The sequence below is a fragment of the Pogona vitticeps genome, chromosome 1, assembly GCF_051106095.1.
Source record: "Pogona vitticeps strain Pit_001003342236 chromosome 1, PviZW2.1, whole genome shotgun sequence".
Classification (NCBI taxonomy): domain Eukaryota; kingdom Metazoa; phylum Chordata; class Lepidosauria; order Squamata; family Agamidae; genus Pogona; species Pogona vitticeps.
The window spans coordinates 329962424-329985217 of NC_135783.1; the positions used below are offsets into that span (position 1 = coordinate 329962424).

Genomic DNA, 22794 nt, shown 5'->3' on the forward strand with positions numbered 1-22794 from the left:
TTCAGGGAAAAAAGCCAGTGCAACATCACCTGTTTTGATTAACTAAGTTACAATCTACTGTAACTTAGTTAATGACAATTTTAAAAACAGATGCTGCAGAAAATACAAAATATATGCAAACAAGAAATGACACTCATTGGCTCTATTTTGCATATTTATTTCCTTTTGCAGAAGATGACTAGATTATTTATTAATCTAAGTCACCTTTCTGGATGTGACACATCACTCTAGTTATTGTTCAATTTTAAAATTAAACATGCCGGCTCAAATTCCAGCTGCACAGCTTACACGGCATAAGTCTTCAGCTATGGTGGATTTTCAGATATTAAAATTTTCTGATCCTTGCCAAGAGTTTCGAGGCTTTCTTAGGATTCATTTCACTGTGAGCAGGGTGGATTTGATTTAAATCAAATCAATTTAAATTACTTGCAGGGTAGATAAAAATCAATGATTAAAATAAAAATAAAAATCCATTATTTAAAAAAATAATTTATTTTTATCCTCCCTGCTAGTGATTTAAATTGTGATTTAAATTGATTTGATCTAAACCATTGGTGGCGAAGGTTTTTTTTAGGGGGTTTTTTTGTTTGTGTTTTTTGCATTTCCGATGGGTCTTGCACGGTTTGTTTGCATTTTTGTTTTCTTTTTTTCATTTCTGATGGGTCTTGCAGGGTTTGTTTGCTTTTGGGGTTATTTTCCCCATTTCTGATGGGTCTTGCAGGGTTTGTTTGCTTTTTGTTATTTTGTTATTTTCCTTCGGCCAGAACGGATTAATCGCATTTCCGATGGGTCTTGCAGTGTTTGTTTTGTTTGGTCTTTTTTTCTGGCCGGAATGGATTAATCGCGTTTCAAATGGAAAATGGTGCTTTGACTTATGACCATTTCGAGTTACAAGCATCTTCTGGGACAGATTAAGTCGAGGCACCACTGTATACTGGATATGTTAAAGTTACAAGTTGAGCTTTGATTCTATAGTTTCTAATGTGCCTAGTATTGCCTGCCTGTGATAATAATAAAATATTTCTTTTGAGCAGGAAAATGATGCTATTGGAGTATGAAGAAGGCCTTCGAGTGGTGATACATACATCCAATCTTATTGATAATGATTGGTACCAAAAAACACAAGGGTAAGAAGAAAGAAGTTTAATGTTTCATTTTTATAACTAATGATAGTAATCTAAGTCAGGACTCAGTTAAGACAGGACTCAACAATTATACCTTGACTGCCACATCAGCAACTGATTTTTCTTTTTTAAAAAACCTCAGCTACCTTGCACTAGACCCCACCCTGCACTCATCGTAACATTTAGTCTTTCTTCCCATCCCGACTGTCCTTCAGAGCGTCACAAACCAGCTCTGAGGGATTTCTAGGCCTTTAAAATAAGTTTTTAGGGTGCATTTGAACTTCAGGAGGGAAAGATGATGGCTCCTGACAGCAGAAGACTCCATTAGATACTGACCTGTCACTCTGTATGTGTAGGCTTCCTAGATGTTGTGGATAATCGCGCAACACATACTCCCTAGAAAACCATTACATATTGTGGCTTGTTTACTATTTATTATTTATATCCCACCATTCTCTCTTGTGGTACCCAAGATAGCTTATAACATCTTCACATGCTAGCATAGGAACAGCACAAAGGGCACCAGCTTAACCTCCTGCAGAAGTGAGTTCCGTAGCCTGCAATTAGCCACTGAGAAGGCCTCCTTTCTTGTCCTCACTACGCATGGCAGTGAGGGTGGCAGGACAGATGAAAGGTGTATTATGGCTACACTTGGCTAAGCTGCTGTGACTATGGGTCCCATTTCATGGCTAATTGCATCCATAGTGGTCTCTAAGTTGCCTTGTTTACTAGACTAGAGGATCCATTCTTGTTGGCTTTCTTTTAAATGTCTTCAATTACAAAGCACAGTAATAAATTGTCAGCTCAGTCTTAACAAATTTGGCTTCCTGGTTCTACCATCATTCAGCTGCTGTGGAATCCGAAATAAATAGATAGTACAATCACATGCAGCGAAGCACTTCAAAACAATAATGCGTTGATTGATTTTAAATCATAGATTTATTACTTAATCTATATTCTATTTCTAAAAGTTTAAACCAAAGTCCAAAACAATCAGTGGGCATTAGATGAGTAACTGAGAAGAGGTGGTGACTTTGGGACTGAGCTCATGCTTTGCATTCTAAAGGCTTAGAATCAGTCTGAAGCATCTCCTGGTGAAAGTAGGGAAGACCCTATCAGAATGCTGCTGCCAATCTGTGTCTACAGTACTGAGCTAAGCGGTCCAAGGCTCTAGCTTGCTGAGCCTTCTCAAGTGAAAAACTTCTATATAGTCCACAGCACAACAGCAGAAGTGTGTGGATCTTATTTATTTATTTATTTATTTGTTTGTTTGTTTGTTTATTTATTTATTTACAATTTTTTTAGCCGCACCATTACCAGTGGCTTCTGGGCGGCGTACAACATTAAAACTTAAAAACATTTTAAAAGACAATATAAAATATCATATATTAAAATAATTCTTAAAACATTAAAATTAATAAGTCCTGCTGCTCATGTGGCCAGCTAGGGAATACTGTTTAATTAAAATGCTGGCTAAACAAAAAGGTCTTTGCCTGGCGCCAAAAAGCCAAGAGTGTTGGAGCCAGGCGGATCTCTATAGGGAGGGCATTCCAAATTTGGGGGGCAACAGGCGAGAAGGCCCTATTTCGGCATGGAAGAATGTTGGTAATTGCCAGTGTATCAACTTGGCTTGTATATTTCAAAGAGGTCAAGGTCCTTTTCATAGAGAATATGCAGCATCTACAGAATGTTTCTATTAAAATGGAATGAGAGACGTACATGTGGAGGAGGATCCTTGAAATCATAGTGAAGAGAATTCTTTGGACCCAACATAAGCTGCTATTAAATATTTCTTTTATCATGTGTAATGAGTTTAAGATTGCAGAGAGTTGATGTCTTGCATGATTTTGTAATTTTAGATCTAAAAAGTGAGGCCTTAGTTATTTCCATTGCTTCAATTTCTTCTGACAATGGTTCTTTAGGTCAGCCTTTGCAGGAGACACAGGCATCATAAATTATGACTTCACTTGCTATAAATATGTTACAAATAAGTTTTATTCTTTATAAAGTATTCCTTCCAATTCATTTCTATCAGGAAGCAGTGAGAATAAGATCTCTCTCTCAACAGCTTTTCTTTTTTTTCTCTCTTGGAGGGAAATTATACTTGATGAGTCTCATTTGGAAAAAAAACATAGTAGGCTTTTAAGCAAGAGAACTTTTTTTTACAATAATGTGGAAAGTTTATCTACATAGCAAGCACAGAATCTGTCTCTTCAGTATAGCAATGGTATAATGGCTGTGTTCATAAAGGTAAATGTAGCATATTACCATATAATGTTTCACTTACTTTTAATTACTTTTTGAATCTATAACTAGAAAATGTAAATGCAGTTCAAGCTATGTTCAAAGTTTGCATAATTGTCATAGGTTAGAGACATTTTCTTAATAATTCCTTTTGAATACATTTCCCCACTGTGCCTTCTGTGAGTAGAGCCAGCCTATGTAGCTTTGGGCAAGCTGCACAGTACCAGAACGCACCCAGAAGAAGGGAGTGGTAAAACTAAAAGTTTACCTAGAGCAGTGGTTCTTAACCTTTGTTACTCGGATGCTTTTGAACTGCAGCTCCCAGAAACCCCAGCCAGCACAGTTGGTGGTGAAGGCTTCTGGGAGTTGCAGTCCAAAACACCTGAGTAACCCAAGGTTAAGAACCAGTGACCTAGAGTACACAAACCTCTCTACCTAGAAAACCCTAAATAGAGTTGCCATAAGTCAGAATTGACTTGACAGCAGATGATGATTCATTTTAATAAAAGGCAAAACCATGGTGGTTCTCTAGCATCTGAAATAATTGCAAATCTACAGGTATGGTCTGATTGAATAAAAGTTTGATTGCACTGTATAACTTTCCTCAGGATTAGATGAATTGACAGCCTCTCCTATGCTGGTTAGATCTCTGCTCTTACTGCGAAACAGACAGTACAGTTACAGAAAGGAATGAGTTGTAGATTTAAAGAAGCAGGTACAGAAGAATTAGAGATGAAGCAGTACAAAGCTGTTTCAAATCCAAATCGTCTTCTCTTCAATTTTAACTATCTTAAGTAGAATCGGGAACATAAAGGTAAAGGTAAATTCTCTACCCTAATAGTTGGTATAGTGGAACTGGAAGCAGACTTGTGAGATTACTGCCTTACTGTATGTAGGATGGAACATCTGAACTGGAGTATATTGCATTACATTTATTTGCAGCATAGGTGCCTGGTGAGGGAATATTCACTAATAAAAGATATATTCCAGATTTCAGTGTAGTAAGGAAGGCAGGTGTTGTCTTACAATAGGACTATATGTACAGAGCAGGACATAGGTGAAGGGGTACATTTGGGAGTATTTAGTGGTGACAGAAAATGTCACTTTTGCTGCATTTGAGCTCAAAAATGTTGAAGAAACACTAAGCCTCTCTGATCAACAGTATGGGTTTTTTTTGACGATTTATAGCATTGGTGTGCTGCATAATATGCCTTTATCATTTCTGTTTAAGTAGAAGTAACATGCAGTTTATGCGTAATATGTGCATAATATGCTCACTTTTCCAAAGTTAAGCACCAGAATTCTGTGATTTTTCTTAAAAAAAGGTGACTCTTATCTTTTTTGAAAACTACAGAATGCAAGCTTGCTATCATAACTACTATGCTGTTTGGGGTTATTTAATATTTTTATCTTCTAGAATATGGCTTAGTCCTCTGTATCCAAGACTACCCTGTGGAGCTGATGCATCTGAGGGAGACTCGCATACAAGATTTAAGTCTGACCTCATAAGTTATTTGAAATCTTATAATTCTCCCACTCTTGTTGAATGGATTGAAATAATCAAGCAACATGATCTTTCAGAAACCAGGTACATACTTTGAGGTATATTACTTTTTTAAAAAGTTGTATTTAATTGTTCCTGTTTAAAAAAAACAACAGAGACACATCTTTACATAATTATTTCAGATTGTGAAATGTTGAAGATAAACATTGGCTGATTATTATAAATGTCTCACTCTCATCATTGTTCTTGGTGGATGAAAGGAACAGATAAAATCAAATCCTTAAATAAAAGTGTGATGGCTTTCCTACAAAGTATTTTTCTTCACATGCAGTGCTGTAAAGCTTGGATGGAAGCAAGTAACATCTTGGAGAAATCTTTATTGCAATGCTGAAGCACTGTGATAGTGGACTTTGGTAAAACACCCTGCTTAAGCATAACTGACATATATTTTATTTATGTATTTTTATGTAGGGTATATCTTCTTGGGTCAACTCCAGGTCGATTCCAAAACAATGAAAAAGAGAAATGGGGTCATCTTAGACTTAGAAAGGTACTGCATTTTTATGCTTGTCGTTTTTTTCTTCATGTTTCTGTAAGTTTGTGTTCATAGAATCATTTGGCCTAAAATTGCCTTGAAAGACTATTCAGCTCAGTTCCAGGCCAATGTGGAAAGAGTACTTTTAAAAGTTTATTCCTCTCGAATCTAAAAGAATTGCCGTTAAAGCAGACTTTTCTAGTGTTGAAGAATTCATATAATGAGAACGATCTTTCTAATAGATAGTTAAATCACCATTCTTTTAATTTGAACCATGGTGGATAAAAATCAATTTTTGGATTAAAATCATCAAAACAAATCTGATCTTTAAAAATTTTAATATTGATTTAAATTATTTAGATCAATTTGAGATTTTGTGGACAAGTTCATTTCTTCAGATAATATAAGTTGTTCTGTCTGAAGAAGTGGACTTGTTCACAAAACCTCACAATAAAATACAGCAGTTAGTCCTTAAGGTGCCACAGTGTTTTGTCTTCTTTATTTTTTTTTTCTTTTGGTTTTGTTTTCGACTGACATGCTAGCACAGACTACCTCTTCCAAAAATATTTTTGGCTACCATTACACTTTCAGTGGGGATCACTGGCATGCAGTTGTAGATAGATGAACACCTTATGCAGATGTTTGCCTGCTCATATGTTGGGCTAAATCAGTAGCAGAGATGTGGGTGTGCATGCAAGCCTTGTCACTGAATGTCCCAAATGCCTGGAATTGTGGTAGACCTGTGAAGCTCTGAAGAAGGTTCTAACCGTGTATGTGCTTAACGAAGTTCTTATGATGTGGGACCCTAGAAAGACAATATTCAGTGCATAGAGATCTCCAGTGTTGCTGAGTATGTGAGACACTGGGTACTGGGACTTACTTGTGTGTCCTCATCCACAACACGAATTTAGCTCGAAATATGAGTGCACAAATGGGCTGATATCTTACAGGCACTATGTCAAGAGAAGCTTATCCCATAGCATCCTGATTAATTAATAAGATACCTCCAGATGTGGTTGTTTTTTATTCAGTACACTACTGTGACTAAGAATACCATAAACAATAATGCTAATACCATTATATTTGAAAAACTGAGTAAGCCTGATCATAGTTTTATTTATACATTCAAAACAATTATCTACAATGAATCCCTTGCTAGTATTTGTTTTATGATATGCAGTAGAAATAGACTGGGTGTATGTCCATCTGTGAAACTCTTAGCAACACTTATTATAGTAGATATTTGTAAGCATGATGGCAAGTAATATGTAACAATACTAGTATGTTATTTTATTATCAAATAATAAATCAAATATATTGTTAGAAAACTCTGCTGGTGCTATTGACGGATGGAAGGCATGAGGAATAAGTACAAATCAACATCTGCATTAAATAGCAATGTCTGTGTTATATGTAACCTAATATAAGCTATATGGTATTCTGTGTCATTTGAAGTGCCAGTGATGGTGACTTGTTTTGCTGTTCTTAATTTTTCTTGAAACAGATTTTGAGAGAGCATGCAACACAAATACCTAATCAGGATTCTTGGCCGGTAATAGGACAGTTCTCAAGTATTGGATCACTGGGAGCTGATCAGTCCAAATGGTTATGTTCAGAATTTAGAGAGAGTTTGGTCTCTCTGGGAAACACTGAAAAAATTCAAAGAAATCATGACATTTCCATTCACCTGGTATTGGTTCCTTTTTGTTTATTTTTGATTATGTATAGGTAAAGAAGTGTTTTTTCTATTAACATGTTTATGCCACCCTTTCTAGGCGTAGATGTTACATTTTAGCTTATGCTTTTGAAGTATTACATTTGAAACCATTTAAAAGCGCCTAGTCTTCTGTGTGACGAAAATTAATTAAGTACCATGAATTTTGTTCATTACTAAGTTTCCTTCATGGCACCAACAAAAGCAAAACAAAGGAATGTGGCAGCTTTAAGACTAACAAATATTAATCTGAATTTTATTGGGGCACAATCCAGTTCCCCAGAGAAACTGGAGCACAGCACCAGCATCACAGATTTATATACTGTGTACATGGTGTGGGGATGGGAGTGAGACCAAGTGTGATAGATAAGTCTGAAGAAGCAGAATTTGATCCAAGAAAGTTCACATTGAAATAAAATTCTTAGCCTTAAAAGTGCCAGAATATTTTTGTTTTTGCTGAAACAGACTAACTAGGCTCCCTCTCTGAAAACTGCTACCTTGCACTTATACTCTTGTACTCTGCGCGTATTACATAGAAGCATTTATAACTCAATTTTATGTTACTTTCTTTAGTTATTAGCTATTAAAAGACATAATTAATCCTGCAGGTCTTCTCAAAATTAACTGAAGCATTGGATTTCAGCGTTAGGCATACTTGGAATTCACCCACTGATGTCAGTAGGACAACTAACTCAAGACTAAAATCTCATAGTTTTCAGTGGTTTTGTCTAAGAAAGACTGTGTCTAAATCAAATCCAGTGTTTTTGGCTGGAATCTAAAGTGTGCTCCATTGCTAGAAAGCCTTCTGTCTCCAGAACAAGGGAGTGCAATCTTTTTGGAAGCCTTGTGGGCCCTACAAGATCTGCTGAGGATTAAGTACCAGTTTGTGCGGACAACAAAGTTCCAGCACCATGTTGGTTTTAAGCCTTTCTTTTCCATATCAGTTGACCAAATAAATGAACTTAATAAAGTGCCTAACATCTTTACAAGGTGGCAATAACTACTGCCCAAGGTACATTTAAGGCTTGGGCCTGCTCTGTTGGTGCTTCCAGCCTCTGGAACCCACTCCTGTGGGAAGCTAGGCTGGCTCCATCTTTGCTTTCCTTCCACAAGCAGATGAAGACATTTCTCTTCCTTAATGAGCTTTTCCTTAATCAGTGGTGGTCTGAGAGGGCTTTTAAATGGACTGTTTTGCTCTGTTGTTTTAAATGCATTTTAATATTGATCTTAGTTGCCATTTTAATATAATACTTCATTAATTCTTTTTAAATAATTGTATACTTACTGCTTTTAGTTTTAAAATAATGTTCTAATGATGTAAGCCGCCTTGGGTCCTTTTGGGGAGAAAGGCAGGATAGAAATATTTTAAATAAATAATAGTTTATTACTATATTTTTCTTCTTTAGGTTTACCCAACTGTGGAAAATGTGAGACAGAGCTTAGAAGGTTATCCAGGTAAAATCTACCTTTGGGTACAGTGTTGAAAGAAGTATAGCAATATTAGAATAAACAAGGGATGTATTGGAAATGGTTTCTAGATGCTCAGTAGTATTTATTATTTTTTTATTAAAACCATTTAGCTATCCCGCTATCCAACCTTTTAATAAGGTGCAGCAAGGTAGTTTATGCTCAAATAATGGCAGTTATAAAACAAATACTTGAGTATTCTTTTAAAAGGTTGCAGTGTATATCACCAGGAAGAATCATATTAAATCTGTTCCTTTTAATACATACATAGTGGGAAGTAATGTTTTTTGCAGTAGAAATTTGGTGGTAAAAAGTAGATGAATCATGTTTCTGTTATTTAGCAACATACAATTTTAGTGGTACACTTAATTGTGAATAATAGTTGCTTTCTTTCCATTTAAGCTGGTGGGTCTCTTCCATATAGTATACAAACAGCACAGAAACAGCTTTGGTTGCACACTTATTTCCAGTAAGTGAAATTACCTGTTTATGATTAATGGAACTCTATTTAATAACAGATAGCAAAACCCTGAAGACTAACAAATTCATTCCAGCATTCTTCTCTGGAAATTGTAATTTGAAATGTCACTTAAAAGTTCAATTCTTATTGGATATGTTGTCAGTTGAGATTTAATATATCATTTTAAAGCTTCCCTAGAAGAAGAGTTCTGCTTATTTTATTATCTCTCAAATACTGCTGCTTTTTTTAATCGGTTTCTGTAGATATACCATTTCATGTTGTCTGACAGTGATAAGGAGTAGCACGGTGACTTCCTCTTAAGTTTTTGTTGTAGGTTTCTAAAGCAATGTATTTGATTCTAATGAAGCTATTCATTGCAGAGCAAAGGTGTAATAAACCATGTTCAGAAATCCAAAATTACCATGTGCTCATTAAAAACTGCCATGTCAGTAGAAGGAGAGTAGTTAACAATTTTTTTTTCATTTGCATCCCACCATCTGTTTCCCAGTATTGAACTGTTGGATAGCTCAGTGGTTTTGATTAGATATGGGGACTTCGTATTTGTATATGAATACGAAGCCTACTGGAACAAGTGGCTGGCCACCCACCTCCAGAACCCGCTGGAACACTTATTGCACAGTGCACACTGTGTGTGGCCAGCGTCATCTCCTGCATCCCAATTGTGGCACTAGTATGGCTGCCACAGCCCCACCCCCCTGCTTGCCTAGCCACTAAGTGGCTAAGCAGGTAGACTTGTCCTCTTACCCCCTTGCCAGACTGACCAGGCAAGCAGGGAGGTGGGACTGTGGCACCTGGGATATTTCCACAATTGGGATGCAGGAGATGATGTCAGCCATGTGCACTATGCAGTAAGTGGTCCAGCAGGTTCTGGGGGTGGGCGGTAATCGAGCCGGCCATGTGTGCCAGCAAGACTCCTATACTAATACAAAGCCTCCATGTCTAGTTTTGATATCTTGCTACCGAGCCAGAGAGAGAGTTCAGTTCCCCACTGTGCCACTTTGACAGGCGCTAGACTTGATGATCCATAGGGTCCCTTCCAGCTCTGCACCTTTAAAATGATGATGAAGAGTGGCTCAGGGCTGCATGTGTGATTACTCTGAATGGAGAACTGAAAAGACCCCTGGTGTATTCATGGTGTTCCATATGTCCTCCCCCATCCTTTGGATCCTGCCAAATTATTACCCTGCATATTCAGTCCACAAACCAGTCTCATCATCAGTCTCAGTGCAGTGATCTAGTGCAGCTTTGTTTTCTAGATAGGCTGAATATGATCTTGATACCTCACACTTCTCAAGAGGTAAACAGTAATATCTTTGCCACTTAAGTGTCCAGCCATTGTTCAAAGCCAGTACTGCACAATACAGGTCACTTATTAAAGTAAAATGTGTATTGAAATTATTACTGTGCTGTTTTACACAGTGCAACATTCCCCCACCCTTATATATCCATGGGTAGTATATCCATGGGTGGTAAGATCTGCCAAGGATCCCTGAAACCGCAAATACTAGTGAACCTTATATGACATACAAGGAGTTGGAAGAAAGGCTACAAGGCCTTCCTATTTGTATAGCTTTTCTGGCCACAGTAGACCACAGATAACTGAAACCACAGATGCTGAATCTGTACAGGAAACCACCTATACTAATCAGGAGGAGCTATGCCATAGTTGGTCTACTCTATTACATATGAAGCAGGCCTTAATTATATATTTTTTTAAAAAAATGTATTCTATCGATGGCTACCACACATAGGTGGTCCCTATCTGAAACTGCATCAGTTACCATTTAACCTGCAGCTACCCCCATTTTCAACTTTTTCTTTTTTTACTTAAGCAAATGGTCAGCTGAAACTTCAGGTCGTAGCCATGCAATGCCACACATTAAGACTTACATGAGAGTATCTCCAGACTTCCAGAAGATTGCATGGTTTCTAGTTACAAGGTAAGTCTTCTGTTCCCTCCCCTTTTTTTATTTCCAGTAAAGCTGCTGAAGTGATGACTTTGCCCTTGTTTTCTTTGTTTAAAATACAAGTTAAACCTTTCTGGTGGCCATTCAACATTTCTTTTTTGTTTAAGTCCCACAGAAGAGTATCTCTTCTATCCTTCAGTTTGAAGAGTGGGTGATGCTATTTGTTTTCTTCTGTAGAATCAGGACTGAGTCCAAACCTCAATAATTAACAGTACGTAGGACGTCACTTCTCTGATCTGAGAATATTTAGAAAACTATGCACTCTGGGCATAGGAATGTTTGCTGCGAGCATCCCACAACACAATTCTAACAGAACCACTGCTTCCCTCTTTCTCCAGTGCCAATCTTTCCAAGGCTGCTTGGGGAGCTTTTGAGAAAAATGGCAGCCAGCTGATGATCCGTTCCTATGAGCTGGGAGTCCTCTTCTTGCCATCTGAATTTGTGAGTTCTTGTAAACAAGTCATAGGCAACCTCAGCACAGCTGGGGCCAATTTCCTTCACTTTGGAAAACTCTCTGGGCAGCACAGGCTTCCAAAGAGGTCAGAAAAGGCACCAGAACTGGCTGGAAGTCCAACGCTGACTATGGAAAAAAAATATTTTTGTGCATGTATGTTAAATAGGAGCGGAGGGGGGGGTGTCTATGATCTATTTTATAATGAATTGCCATTTCTGGAGACTTCCAGGAAAAGCACTTTACCTTTTTTGTTGGAAAAGAGCAGATCTGCTTGAACACTATGGGATGCAAAAGCACATTTGGAGAACACATGTGATCCCCAGGTCTGCTTTTCATCTAACCTTTGTCTAACTCTACACTGTCTCGTATTTAGTAAATATAAATAATTTCTTCACCCCATTAGTTTCCTTTTGCTGATGATGACCACTGATTTGTGAACAGGATGGATCTTTCTCTGCCTGGTATCTTGGCTTTGGCCATTCCGCTTTGGGCGATGCTGTTAAGAGTCTAGGTTCACAAGAATCCAGCCTCTTGATGGCATTGCTCCTGACTTCCCTGACATAGTCAAGCCCCTTCCCCATATTACGGTTTATAACCAAGAGGGAACAGTTGGTTTAGTGGTGTTAAAACAGCTGTGTGCTGGATTTGGGCTTCTACATTCCCACTTACACTTGTAGTTGTAAGGGGTGAAATAGGATGTTTCTGTTTTTCACCAATCACAGTTCAGTATTGTCTGTAAACGACACATTTATTTTTAGTTTATTTGTTACTTTCACAACCCACCTTTCCCCTGGTGAGCTCACGGCAGCGTACATGTCTTTGCTTCTTCCTCCTCCTACTTCTTTCTTTTTTCTTTCATATCTTTATTATGCTGCTTCAATTCTTCCTTGAGTTTTTTATAATGACTTAAAATAATGGGGGGCGGGGGGAAGCAGCCCTCCATGGGTCAAATCATAGTACAATTAGATGTCTGGATTTCCACTTGAAGGGCGGTAGTCTTGTTCATTCTATGTGTTTGGATGAAAGCTGCAACAGGAACCAGGGAGAGCTGTAGGCACATACAAAGTACTTGAAGAGGCTATTAATGTTTTTTTCCAGCTCTAGCCCTCATACTGGCTCTCATTCAGAGTCTTTTGAGTTCAGTGCTTGCCAATGAATTGCAGGGGAGATAAATGGTAGTGAGAGATCTTGAAACCCACTGTATATGTAAGGTTTACTGGATCTTGCCACTGAAGCATACATTCATAATGTTGTTCACATCTGTATCACAGAACCAGTGAAGTATTACTTTAGCCTTATGGGGCCTTCACCAGTTTGAGCAAGACAAGCCACTACCAGTCTGATAGAAAGGCCTTCTCTTTAGTTCTGTGAAATTGCTGTCTTTTCTCAAGCATGCAAAACCCCTTCTCTTCAGGCAAGTGACTGGCTGCCTGAGAGGGGTTTTTTTTAATGGATAGTTGTACCTTAGTGTATTAACTGTTTTTGGTGTTGCTTTTGTTTACTGTTTTTTAGTGTGATATTTGTTTGATCCTTTTTAGTATTTGTTTACTTTGGTTTTTTTAACTTTAAATATTGTCTTTTAATGAGGTAAGCCTCCTTGGGTTCTTTTTAAGGAGAAATGTGGGGCAAAAATAAGATAAATATATTAACGAGGCAGCCTACCATGAAGATATGAACTTACTGTGCAGATGTGTTTGCTATTTTTCTGAGTTCCTTAATGAAAGGAAAAGTTTAATTGAATCAAATAATTATTCTCTGTCTGCAATTTTTTTAAAAAAACAGGGCTTGGATACAGGTTACTTCCAAGTGAAGGAAAACATGCTTTCTGTTAGTTCAGTGCTATCATTTCCTGTACCTTATGATCTGCCCCCAGAAAAGTATGAAACTAAAGGTAAGATGTTTTGTGTAAATGCAGGAAAAAGGATGAATACCACATTTGAATAAAACTTACTTTCCTTCTTTGTTCAAATGAGTTGTGGGGGCGGAAACAACACAGAATTCTAGCTCTTGTAAAATGTGGGGAGGAGGTTATGTGGGCTGCCCCAAAAGAGACCAATTCAAGTAATGACTCCAGGTCTCTTCATAAGTGAATGTGGATATGAAGAAGTCATTTCAAATTGTGCTGAGGTCATTATTTCCCTCACAAGTGTTCTTTTTGTGTTCTTTGGAAGAAGGGCAGAACACAAATACAACAAGCAAACCATAAATACTATACATTAGTTTAAGACATAAACAGGTGAGATATTTGATCATTGCATTGGACAGTTGCTAAACTAGCACCAGTACATTCCTTTCCAGCAGCAAAAAAACAGAGAGCAAAACAATAGCAGCTTAAGTAGCAGCCATTCTTACAGCAATTCTCTTTCTCTTGTGCTGATCACTGTTGTGTTTGCTGGTAAAGGTAAAGGTTCCCCTTGACATTTAGTCCAGTCGTGCCCGACTCTAGGGGGTGGTGCTCATCCCCATTTCCAAGCTGTAGAACCAGCATTTGTCTGAATACAGTTTCTATGGTCACGTGGCCAGCGCAGACATGGAATGCCGTTACCTTCCCACCAAGGTGGTACCTATTTATCTACTTGTATTTGCATGCTTTCTAACTGCTAGGTTGGCAGGAGCTGGACAAGCAACGGGAGCTCACTCCATCATGTGGATCCGATCTTAGGACGGCTGGTCTTTTTATTTTGTAGCACAGAGGCTTCTGTGGTTTAACCCACAGCTCCACCATGCCTCTTGTGTTTGCTGGGGACATCCCCAAATGCTAAGAAAGGCATGTCAAGATGCGACAGTGTTGAGAACATTTTATCATCATGGAGTTTATCTGTGTCCACATACAATGTGCAAGTGTTCTTTTGCTTTCAGGGGTGGCCAGCAGCAGCTCCTGTGGCCCAGCAATTAGAAGGTCTGGTGTAAAGCTTAGAAGCTTTGTGGTTTGAAAGGTTTGAATTCTGCTTGATTGCTAGTCCTTCTGCAGAACTAATGCTAATCAGAATTTCAACCCTGTGCATAGTTTTTGGCTCTCAGTGAGACAGATTCAGACAAGTCTCTTTTAAAGTGTGTCTCCCCCCCCCCCCCCCGGCTCCAGCTGACATGTGCCTTCTCCTTGCAACATCAGTTACATCAGTTCTAAAATTCCTGATGGATGCTGGTCTCTTGCATTCCACCTCAGAATACGTGTTGAGAGGTGTTCTGAGAAGGCACTGTAACTCCTCTACTTGCCTTTCCTCTGCTTATTGTTTGCCTTGGTTGTCTGATGTTGTATAATTTGCTCTATATGCCTTATAGGTCATTTTGACAAGTTCTCCCATCAAGGACATTTCCCATTTGTACTGCCATAGCTTTCATGAAATTAGGGAAGGGGCCATGACTTCATGCACCAGGATAGGATATATTAGACCTCCAGAGTTGCATCTTTTTGCAAAAAGATTAAGGAAAAGGCTGTGTGGTTCCTATGATTAAACAAATGTAAGAGTGGGTGATACCTTTTATTGACCACTAAAAATAAAACAAATTGCAAGCTTTTATAGGAAAAAAATCATTTTTTCAGGCTTAGTACAATCCCCTTCATGAAAAATTATACACAGACGTCCAAAGACTGATGGTGCATGTCTATGAGAGTTGATGTCAGTACTCTCGAGGCTGCAGTCTCAAGGCTCTCTGCCTCATGTTTTAGAATTTTTACACCCCTCTCTTAGGACCGGGAGCTGCCAGTTGGTCTGTGATTACCCCCACATACACATTCCCACATTGCCTGCTTTGAAACTAAAACCAAAAAGAAATGGTAGTGAACCTTCTGCTTGAGACAAGCTGCAGTTCACAATCCTGTTGGAGCAAACAGTATCATTCTTAATGAACTCAAGTTGAGCAGTCTTCCATTTCCTGGAAGTCTTTATGAAAGAAGCTGACTCACATTTTCTGCTAGGCAGCATATAATATTGTAACTCTATCAGTTCAGAAATTTATCTGTCACGGCTTTCCATCTCTAAATCGTTGCAAATTGCTGCATTTGTAGGAGACATAATTTCTTAGCTTCCTATTATGTGCATTTGAGTTTTTCTTTTTTCCTACAGGGAGAACAGTGCTCTATTCGGTCTGAAATAATAAAATGTCACTTTATTCACTGTGGTGTAGATTAATATACTTAAGATGAAATGATGTGTCAATTTTGCAAGCAACGATTAGCAGCTTGGTTAGAGAAAGCAGGGAAATGTGAAGGATTGCTGCTACTGCTGCTTCAGTTGGATTTAATATGTCTTCATATGCATTAAAATGCTGGTAGTAGATAGTTTTTCAAAGACTGGTACATGGAAATGTAAGAACCTTGAGATACTTTTCAGTGAAATACTTACAAGCTTTCCTTTTCCCTACTGTTTTTCTGGTTTCCAGCAAAAAAAAAAAAAAAAAAAAAAAAAAGGTTCATGCAGCTGTCAAAGAGCCACAGGGTTCTGTACCATGAAATGTCCCAAGGAACCTGAAGTATAAAATCTTAGCAAAACATAATGTTCTCAATGTGAGATGTATCTTTGACAGCTCTTTAGGAGATGACAAAAAGGTAGCTAGAATGCTGGCCAAATTGACAAGGGAAAGAGAATTGTATTGTGCCTCAGTATACTCTATACCTCTTAGAAAAATATGAATTAAAGATATGGGCAAAGTGTCAATTATTCAGTAAACATATAGGCCAAAGTCCTATTGGGTTTTGCAAAAGGTTTGTGTAACGTGCTGCAGCAAAGTGCTAGAACATGTCTCGATCACGAGCCCACTTGTGCAGTCGAGATGTTTCCCAGCAGCAGGAGTCAGGCTAGTGGTGAATTGTTTAGTGCAGTGGTTCTTAACCTTGGGTTACTCGAGTGTTTTTGGACTGCAACTTCCAGAAGCCTTCACCACCAGCTGTGCTGACTGGGGTTTCTGGGAGTTGCAGTTCAAAAACACCTGAGTAACCCAAGGTTAAGAACCACTGGTCTAGTGCAGTGGTCCCCTACCTTGGGCCTCCAGATGTTCTTGGACTGCAACTCCCAGAAGCCTTTATCATCACCTCTCTTGGCAAAGATTTCGGGGAACTGAAGTCCAAGAACATCGGGAAGCCCAAGGTTGGGGAACACTGGTCTAGTGCCATTCACAAAATACTTTACAAATTCTGGCATTCTGCATTTGCTTAGAGGGGAGTGCCCAGCCCCACCTTCCTCTCTTAATACTGCCTCCATGGCTCCAGTGTCAAGTCTGAACAGGAAAGGCACCTGCCCATATATAAGCTGAACTAGATGGCACAAAGGCTGGAGAATCCGAGTTACTTGCTCACCTGTAGAGATGGTAGGCAAGCAGGAACCTCCCAGCGGTTCCTCAGATCTCTTAGACTCAGTGCTAAAACTGCAAGAAAAGGAGAATGGCAGAGCTAGCTCTTTCTCCTTGAGCACACTTAGAACTCTGTTACTTCCTGAATAAACCTACAGTTGTGCTGCAAAGAAAGCTTCCCTTTTGTGGTGCTAATCATAGGAATGTGGCAAGCTGCTGATGAAGAAGAATAAATGGTCTCTTTGTCCATCTGCAGTGGAGCTATAAAGCCATGCCCACTCTTTCCTGCTGCTCAGCTGTTTCCTGCCTGTAGGACAATCATGAGGAGGAGGTTCAAAAAAAAATTTTTTTTTAACTTCACCTTGATGATAAGCAGTAAAAGAGTATAAGAGCATTTGCAGAGGAGTTTCTGGGAAGAGAGATCTGTAAGCCTGGTAGGGGAGCAGCACAAGTCTGTTGGAGAAATTTTCCTTGCCCTTGATGTACCCTTGTTACGGGGATACAAAACTGTAATAATTGTCAGCTGGACCTTATCTACAGAATCTGAATAAGTTAAAGAATTTGCAATCAGAGCACTCACAAGTGCCTATGAACATTTACCATATTCACACCTCTGCACGGAAGACAAAATAGTTCTGTGAAGCTCATTGTTGCTGCAGTCTTCTGTCTGTTGAAACTGCAGCACCTGTAACTGCTGACACCATCTCTTGGTGTTAGTAAAACCGGGCCCTGTTAGCTCAGAAACTGCCTTTCAGTGGCCCAGGCAAGTTGATTCTTTCATTTGACTCAGTTAGTATGCAATTGGTTCAGTTGAAAAGGAGCCTCATGGTGCAGTAGTTAAACTGCAGTATTGCCGTCAAGACTCTGCTCGTGACCTGAATTTAATCCTCAGCCAGCTCAAGGTCAACTCAGCCTCCCATCCTTCCAAGGTTGGTAAATTGGGTACCCAGGTTCCTGGAGGAGGGAGCAATGTATGAACTGCATAATTAAATTGGAAACTCCTTGGAGAATTCTCTAAGTGCTATGGTGCAGTATATAAATGGCACACTTTATACACAGGCCTATTAAGTATCATCTTGAATGTCCACAGTATCATGGATGATTCAGCTTCTTAATAATATAGCATTTAAGTTAATAACCTTTAAAAAATCAACATGGACCACTGTTTGATCATATGTTTGGTAGAGTACATTGAGACTACCTTGTCACAGGTTTCTATGCCACCTATGAATTTGCTTGCTCCCTCTTTCAAAATGCACATGTGTTCTTTGTCCTTTCCTGTCTTACACATACCCTTCTCTCCAAAATGGCAAGATTCTTTCTAATGTCTTAGGCTTGATACATGTGTTGATCTTGGGAAGTCTCTTCTGTCCCCTTTTGAAGCTTTCAAAGGCTTCCCTAGGGTTTAATTTTTCACTTCGCTTTTCCTTGTATCTTTCGTGTGATATTGCCCCTTCTCTCATTGCAGATCGCCCGTGGATTTGGAATATTCCCTACACTAGAGCTCCAGATACACACGGAAATATGTGGGTTCCTAAATGAACAGCAAAAATTCACCTTGAAACTTCAGCATCTTTATTTCTGAGCCCATTCATGTACCTGAGAGAATTGATGGTTTTAATAATGTAGTTTTTTACACATTTAAAACCTCTATACAAAATAAAGTACTAATTTTTTTTAATTGACATAATTTTTGGAGAAGATAATTGCCATGAAGCTTAACATTATATTTATAAACCTCAGTACTCAATGGAAGTGGTGCTATCAATTATGTTCTAGTGCTATCTTTCCCTTGAACCTGATCATTGCTCATTTTGTTTGTTTTCAGTCAGAACAGCAGCTGTGGGAAAAGACAAAGTTGTATAGAGTTGAAATAAAGTTGAATCATAGGTCTCAATGAATTCATCTCATTCTTTTCTAATGGTTCTCCCTTTTATTAGCAAAGACATTTCCCACAAATGTTGGTAGTGGTTGTAATGATTTTCAGTTGGGGGGAAACTTCATGTTCATCATTAAAAAAAAATTAAGTCTATAAAATGGAATTCCTGTTAAAAGCAGCCTGTTAAAAACTGGCTAGCCGTGGAAGAATCAATCCTGATGGATCACTAGTGTCTCCCTGAATGGTGATGTTGCAGGTAGGAAAAATGCATGTAGAATTTGCATTATCTTCAAGTTGTGCTACACAGTTTCTTTATTTTATTAGTTTTATTTATAGGCCACATTTCTCCCAACAAGGGACCTAAAGCGGCTCACAACATTAAAATTCACACAATTTTAAAAACAGTAAGTTAAATATTATACAGTGGTGCCTCGCAAGACGAGCACTCCGTTTTACGACGAAATTGCATTACGACAAAATTTTTGCGATTGCAAAACAATGTTTCCTATTGGGGAATTGATCGGTTCCCTGGTTCGGGAACAGGTTCTCGCAAAACGACGATTTTCCTACAGCTGATCGGTGGTTTCAAAATGGCCACCGGGTTAAAAAAATGGCCACTCGCTGTTTTCTGGGACGGATTCCTCGCTGCCCGGGCAGCGAAAATGGCCGCGCTATGGAGGATATTCGCTGGACGGTGAGTTTCAAGCCTATAGGAACGCATTAATTGGGTTTTAATGCGTTTCTGTGGGCTTTTTAATTTCACTTTACGATGTTTTCGTTCTACAGCGATTTCACTGGAACGAATTAACAGGCACCACTGCGAGGCACCACTGTAATATAAATTAAACAATATATGATTTAAAATACAATTAAAGGATTAAAACTTAAAAACATTAAAATTATCTGCTAAAATGGGGTTCAGGTATTCAGTTTTAACTGTTAAAAGCCTGCCTGAAGAGATGGGTCTTTAGCTTTTTTTTTTTGGAAGAATAACAGGGAAGGGGTCATCCTGATCTCCCAAGGGAGAGCATTGCATAGCCTGGGAGCTGCCACCGAGGAGGCCCTCTCCCGTGTGCCCATCAGCCGTGCTTGTGCTGGCAATAGGACCGAGAGAGGAGTCTCCTCTGCTGATCTTAATCGCTGAGAAGGCACATACGGGGAGATACGGCCCTTCAGGTAGCCTGGACCCAAGCTGTATAGGGCTTGGATATTCACCATGCAACTGTTTCATATTGTCAGCTTACAGTAATTGGAAGTTTGAACATAAATGGTCGTCAGTTACATAAAAAATGCACCAGATGAACACATTAATGGCAGGTTTATTTATTTATATATTTATTTATTTATTAAATTTATATGCCGCCCACACTACCCAGAGGTCTCTGGGCGGCTTACAATAATTAAAATTCAATACAGTAAAAGATAAAATAATTAAAATACAATTAAGATACAATTAAAATTGCCATCAGACCCACAGCTAATATTATTTCAATTAAAAGCCTTCTGGAACAGGAAGGTTTTGACCTGGCGCCGAAATGTCATCAGCGTCGGCGCCAGATGAATCTCAGTCGGGAGGGCATTCTATAGTCTGGGGGCAACTGCCGAAAAGGCCCTTTGTCTACAAGCCATCCCTCTTACCTCCTTAAGGGACGGCTCTTTCAAAAGGGCCCCCTGGCTAGATCTTAACTGCCAGGTAGGTTCATATGGAAGGAGGCGGTCCTTCAGGTATCCAGGGCCCAAGCCGTTTAGGTTTATGATATACCTCAATGATAGTGATCTTTTTAGATTCTTGGGTATCACTCATCCAGTGCTCATTCATATCCCACTGAAATCAGTAAGAATTGTGAGTAAATATGTTTGCAGTTGCACTGTTTGCTGACAGATGTTTTAGTACTGTAATAAAATTAACAGCTTTTGGTTCCTAAGCAATAGTTGATAATTTTTATTAATTCACTATACACGGCAGATGACTCATCAACAGAGAAATGTGTTTATTAAATCAGAGATAATAGAAATGAGATGAACCCTAAACTTTGTTTTCAATGTTACTTTAAAAATATTCTAAAAGTTTTTCTGAAGCCTTGTTCTTGTGACTACTCAACCAGGTGTCTCACTGATTTCAGTAGGATTTAACTGAATTAAGTGGATTATAGTCCTAGATTGGAGGGTCTAAGATTGCAACTTTCCTTTCCAGTAAATCCATTGTTCCATATGATCCAGCAGAGAAATACTTAATCTCCAAGGTAATCTTTTCATGTCAAGCCAGACTAGTATTTATAAGCAGAAACCAAAGAGCTTAGAAGAAAGATGCAAAGTCATATGATAATACTAACTCAGTGCATGTACAGAGTGCAAATCCAAAACAAATACGATACCTTCACTTCATTGCATTTGCCTTACACTGCTAGGTTAAGATATTTATAATGTGCTTTTTTTGTAAATACAATTGCTACTTTCAAACTGATCCAAGTGAATGTTTAGGAAGCAGAAACCTAAGGAGATAGAAGAGTGATGCAGACCAGTGACAAAGGTTTGTGATAAGTTCTGAGAATTTAGGACAACCAGTCTTCTCCAGCCCGAGTTCCCAGACATTCCCAAGCCAATAACAACTCTGTTATGGGATTTGTCCATCTGGAGAAAAGTACCAACTTTTGAAGTAGCCAGTAACAAATACGCCATTAGGCTTAAGTGGTGACAACTCACAAACCATAGTTCACTAGTTTGAATATGACACCCCATAATTTTCTGTTACAAAAATAGATTTATACTTAGGATACAGGGAGGAAACAAGAGAACATGAACCTATGTATCCCTCATGTAATCTGACATTACATACTAACCAGTCAGTACAACTAGTTGCAACCTTCACTGAGTTTATATTAAGAACAATGGCTTTGTCCTAGAGTTACAGATGCCATGAATGTTACATAAACCATAGAGGTAATAATGGTGAATGTGAAACAAGGACCTAAATCCAGTTTAGTCCTGATTACTGTGGACCCATTGAATCAATGCAATTTACTTTCAATGGGTCTATCCTTGATGGGATTTGCTGTTGGATTTAGGGACAGTTGATAACCCATCTAATATTTTAAAATCCGGGGAAAGGTTCTAGTAAAACCAGTTGGCGTTAAGAATATAAGAGCCCTGCTGGATCAGGCCAAGGGCCCATCTAGTCCAGCTTCCTGTATCTCACAGTGGCCCCACCAGATGCCTTTGGGAGCACTCAAGACAACTAGATAACCTGTCTACTGATACCACTTCCTTGCATCTGGCATTTTGAAGTACCTTTGTTTTAAGCCTGGATATTATAAATCCTCATCATGGCTTGTAACCTGTGATTGACTTTTCCTACAGAAATCTGACCAATCCCCCTATAAAGGCATCTAGGCCAGAAGCCATCACCACATCCTGTGGCAAGGAGTTCCACAGACTAACAACACGCCGGGTCAAGAAATATTTTCTTTTGTCCTCACTCTAACACTCAATTGGAGTGGATGTCACCTGGTTCTGGTATTGCGTGAGAGGGAAAAGAGGTTTCCATTATCCACTTTATCCATCCCCTGCATAATTTTATACATCTCAATCATGTCCCCCTGGCGCCTTTTCTCTAAAGAGCCCCAAACGCTGTAGCCTTTCCTCATAAGGGAGGTGCCCCAGTCCAGTCATAATTTTAGTCGCTCTTCTGCACCTTTTCCAGTTCCACTATGTCTTTTTTGAGGTGCGTCAACCAAAACTGTACACAGTACTCCAGGTGCTGCCTTACCATCATTTTGTACAATGGCATTATGTTGGCTGTTTTATTTTCAGTCCCCTTTTTATTGATACCTAGCATGGAATTGGCATTCTTCACTGCTGCTGCATACTGGGTTGACTTTCATCAAGCTGTCCACCAGCATACCAAGATCTCTTTCCGGATCCATCACGGACAGCACAGAAGCCATCAGCTGATCAATAAAGTTTTGATTTTTTGCCCCTATGTGCATTACTTTATATTTTCATGTATTGAAACACATTTGCCATTTTGCCACCCATTCTCCCAGTTTGGAGAGATCCTTCTGGAGCTCTTCACAATCCCTTCTGGTCTTCACCACCCGGAAAAGTTGTGTGTCCCTGCTCCCCCCTCCTTTGGCGTG

At 38.9% G+C, this 22794-nt stretch overlaps 1 protein-coding gene across 6 annotated transcripts in view; it reads left to right on the plus strand.

The window, feature by feature from the left end:
* TDP1 (tyrosyl-DNA phosphodiesterase 1) overlaps positions 1-18676 on the plus strand; it is a 28998-nt gene extending 10322 nt beyond the window's left edge. For 3 of the 6 annotated variants that reach the window (XM_020807600.3, XM_020807599.3, XM_020807598.3), the window contains 10 exons: positions 1035-1127; positions 4786-4956; positions 5344-5422; positions 6912-7097; positions 8528-8576; positions 8991-9057; positions 10902-11009; positions 11375-11477; positions 13273-13381; positions 18248-18676. In XM_020807600.3, the coding sequence (XP_020663259.3) occupies positions 1035-1127; positions 4786-4956; positions 5344-5422; positions 6912-7097; positions 8528-8576; positions 8991-9057; positions 10902-11009; positions 11375-11477; positions 13273-13381; positions 18248-18321 (1039 nt within the window). In that variant the 3' untranslated portion in view covers positions 18322-18676. The remainder of the gene's footprint in view (positions 1-1034; positions 1128-4785; positions 4957-5343; positions 5423-6911; positions 7098-8527; positions 8577-8990; positions 9058-10901; positions 11010-11374; positions 11478-13272; positions 13382-18247) is intronic. The other 3 variants (XM_078383725.1, XM_020807601.3, XM_072986541.2) reach the window with 2 other exon arrangements.
* The last annotated feature ends 4118 nt before the right edge of the window (positions 18677-22794 follow it).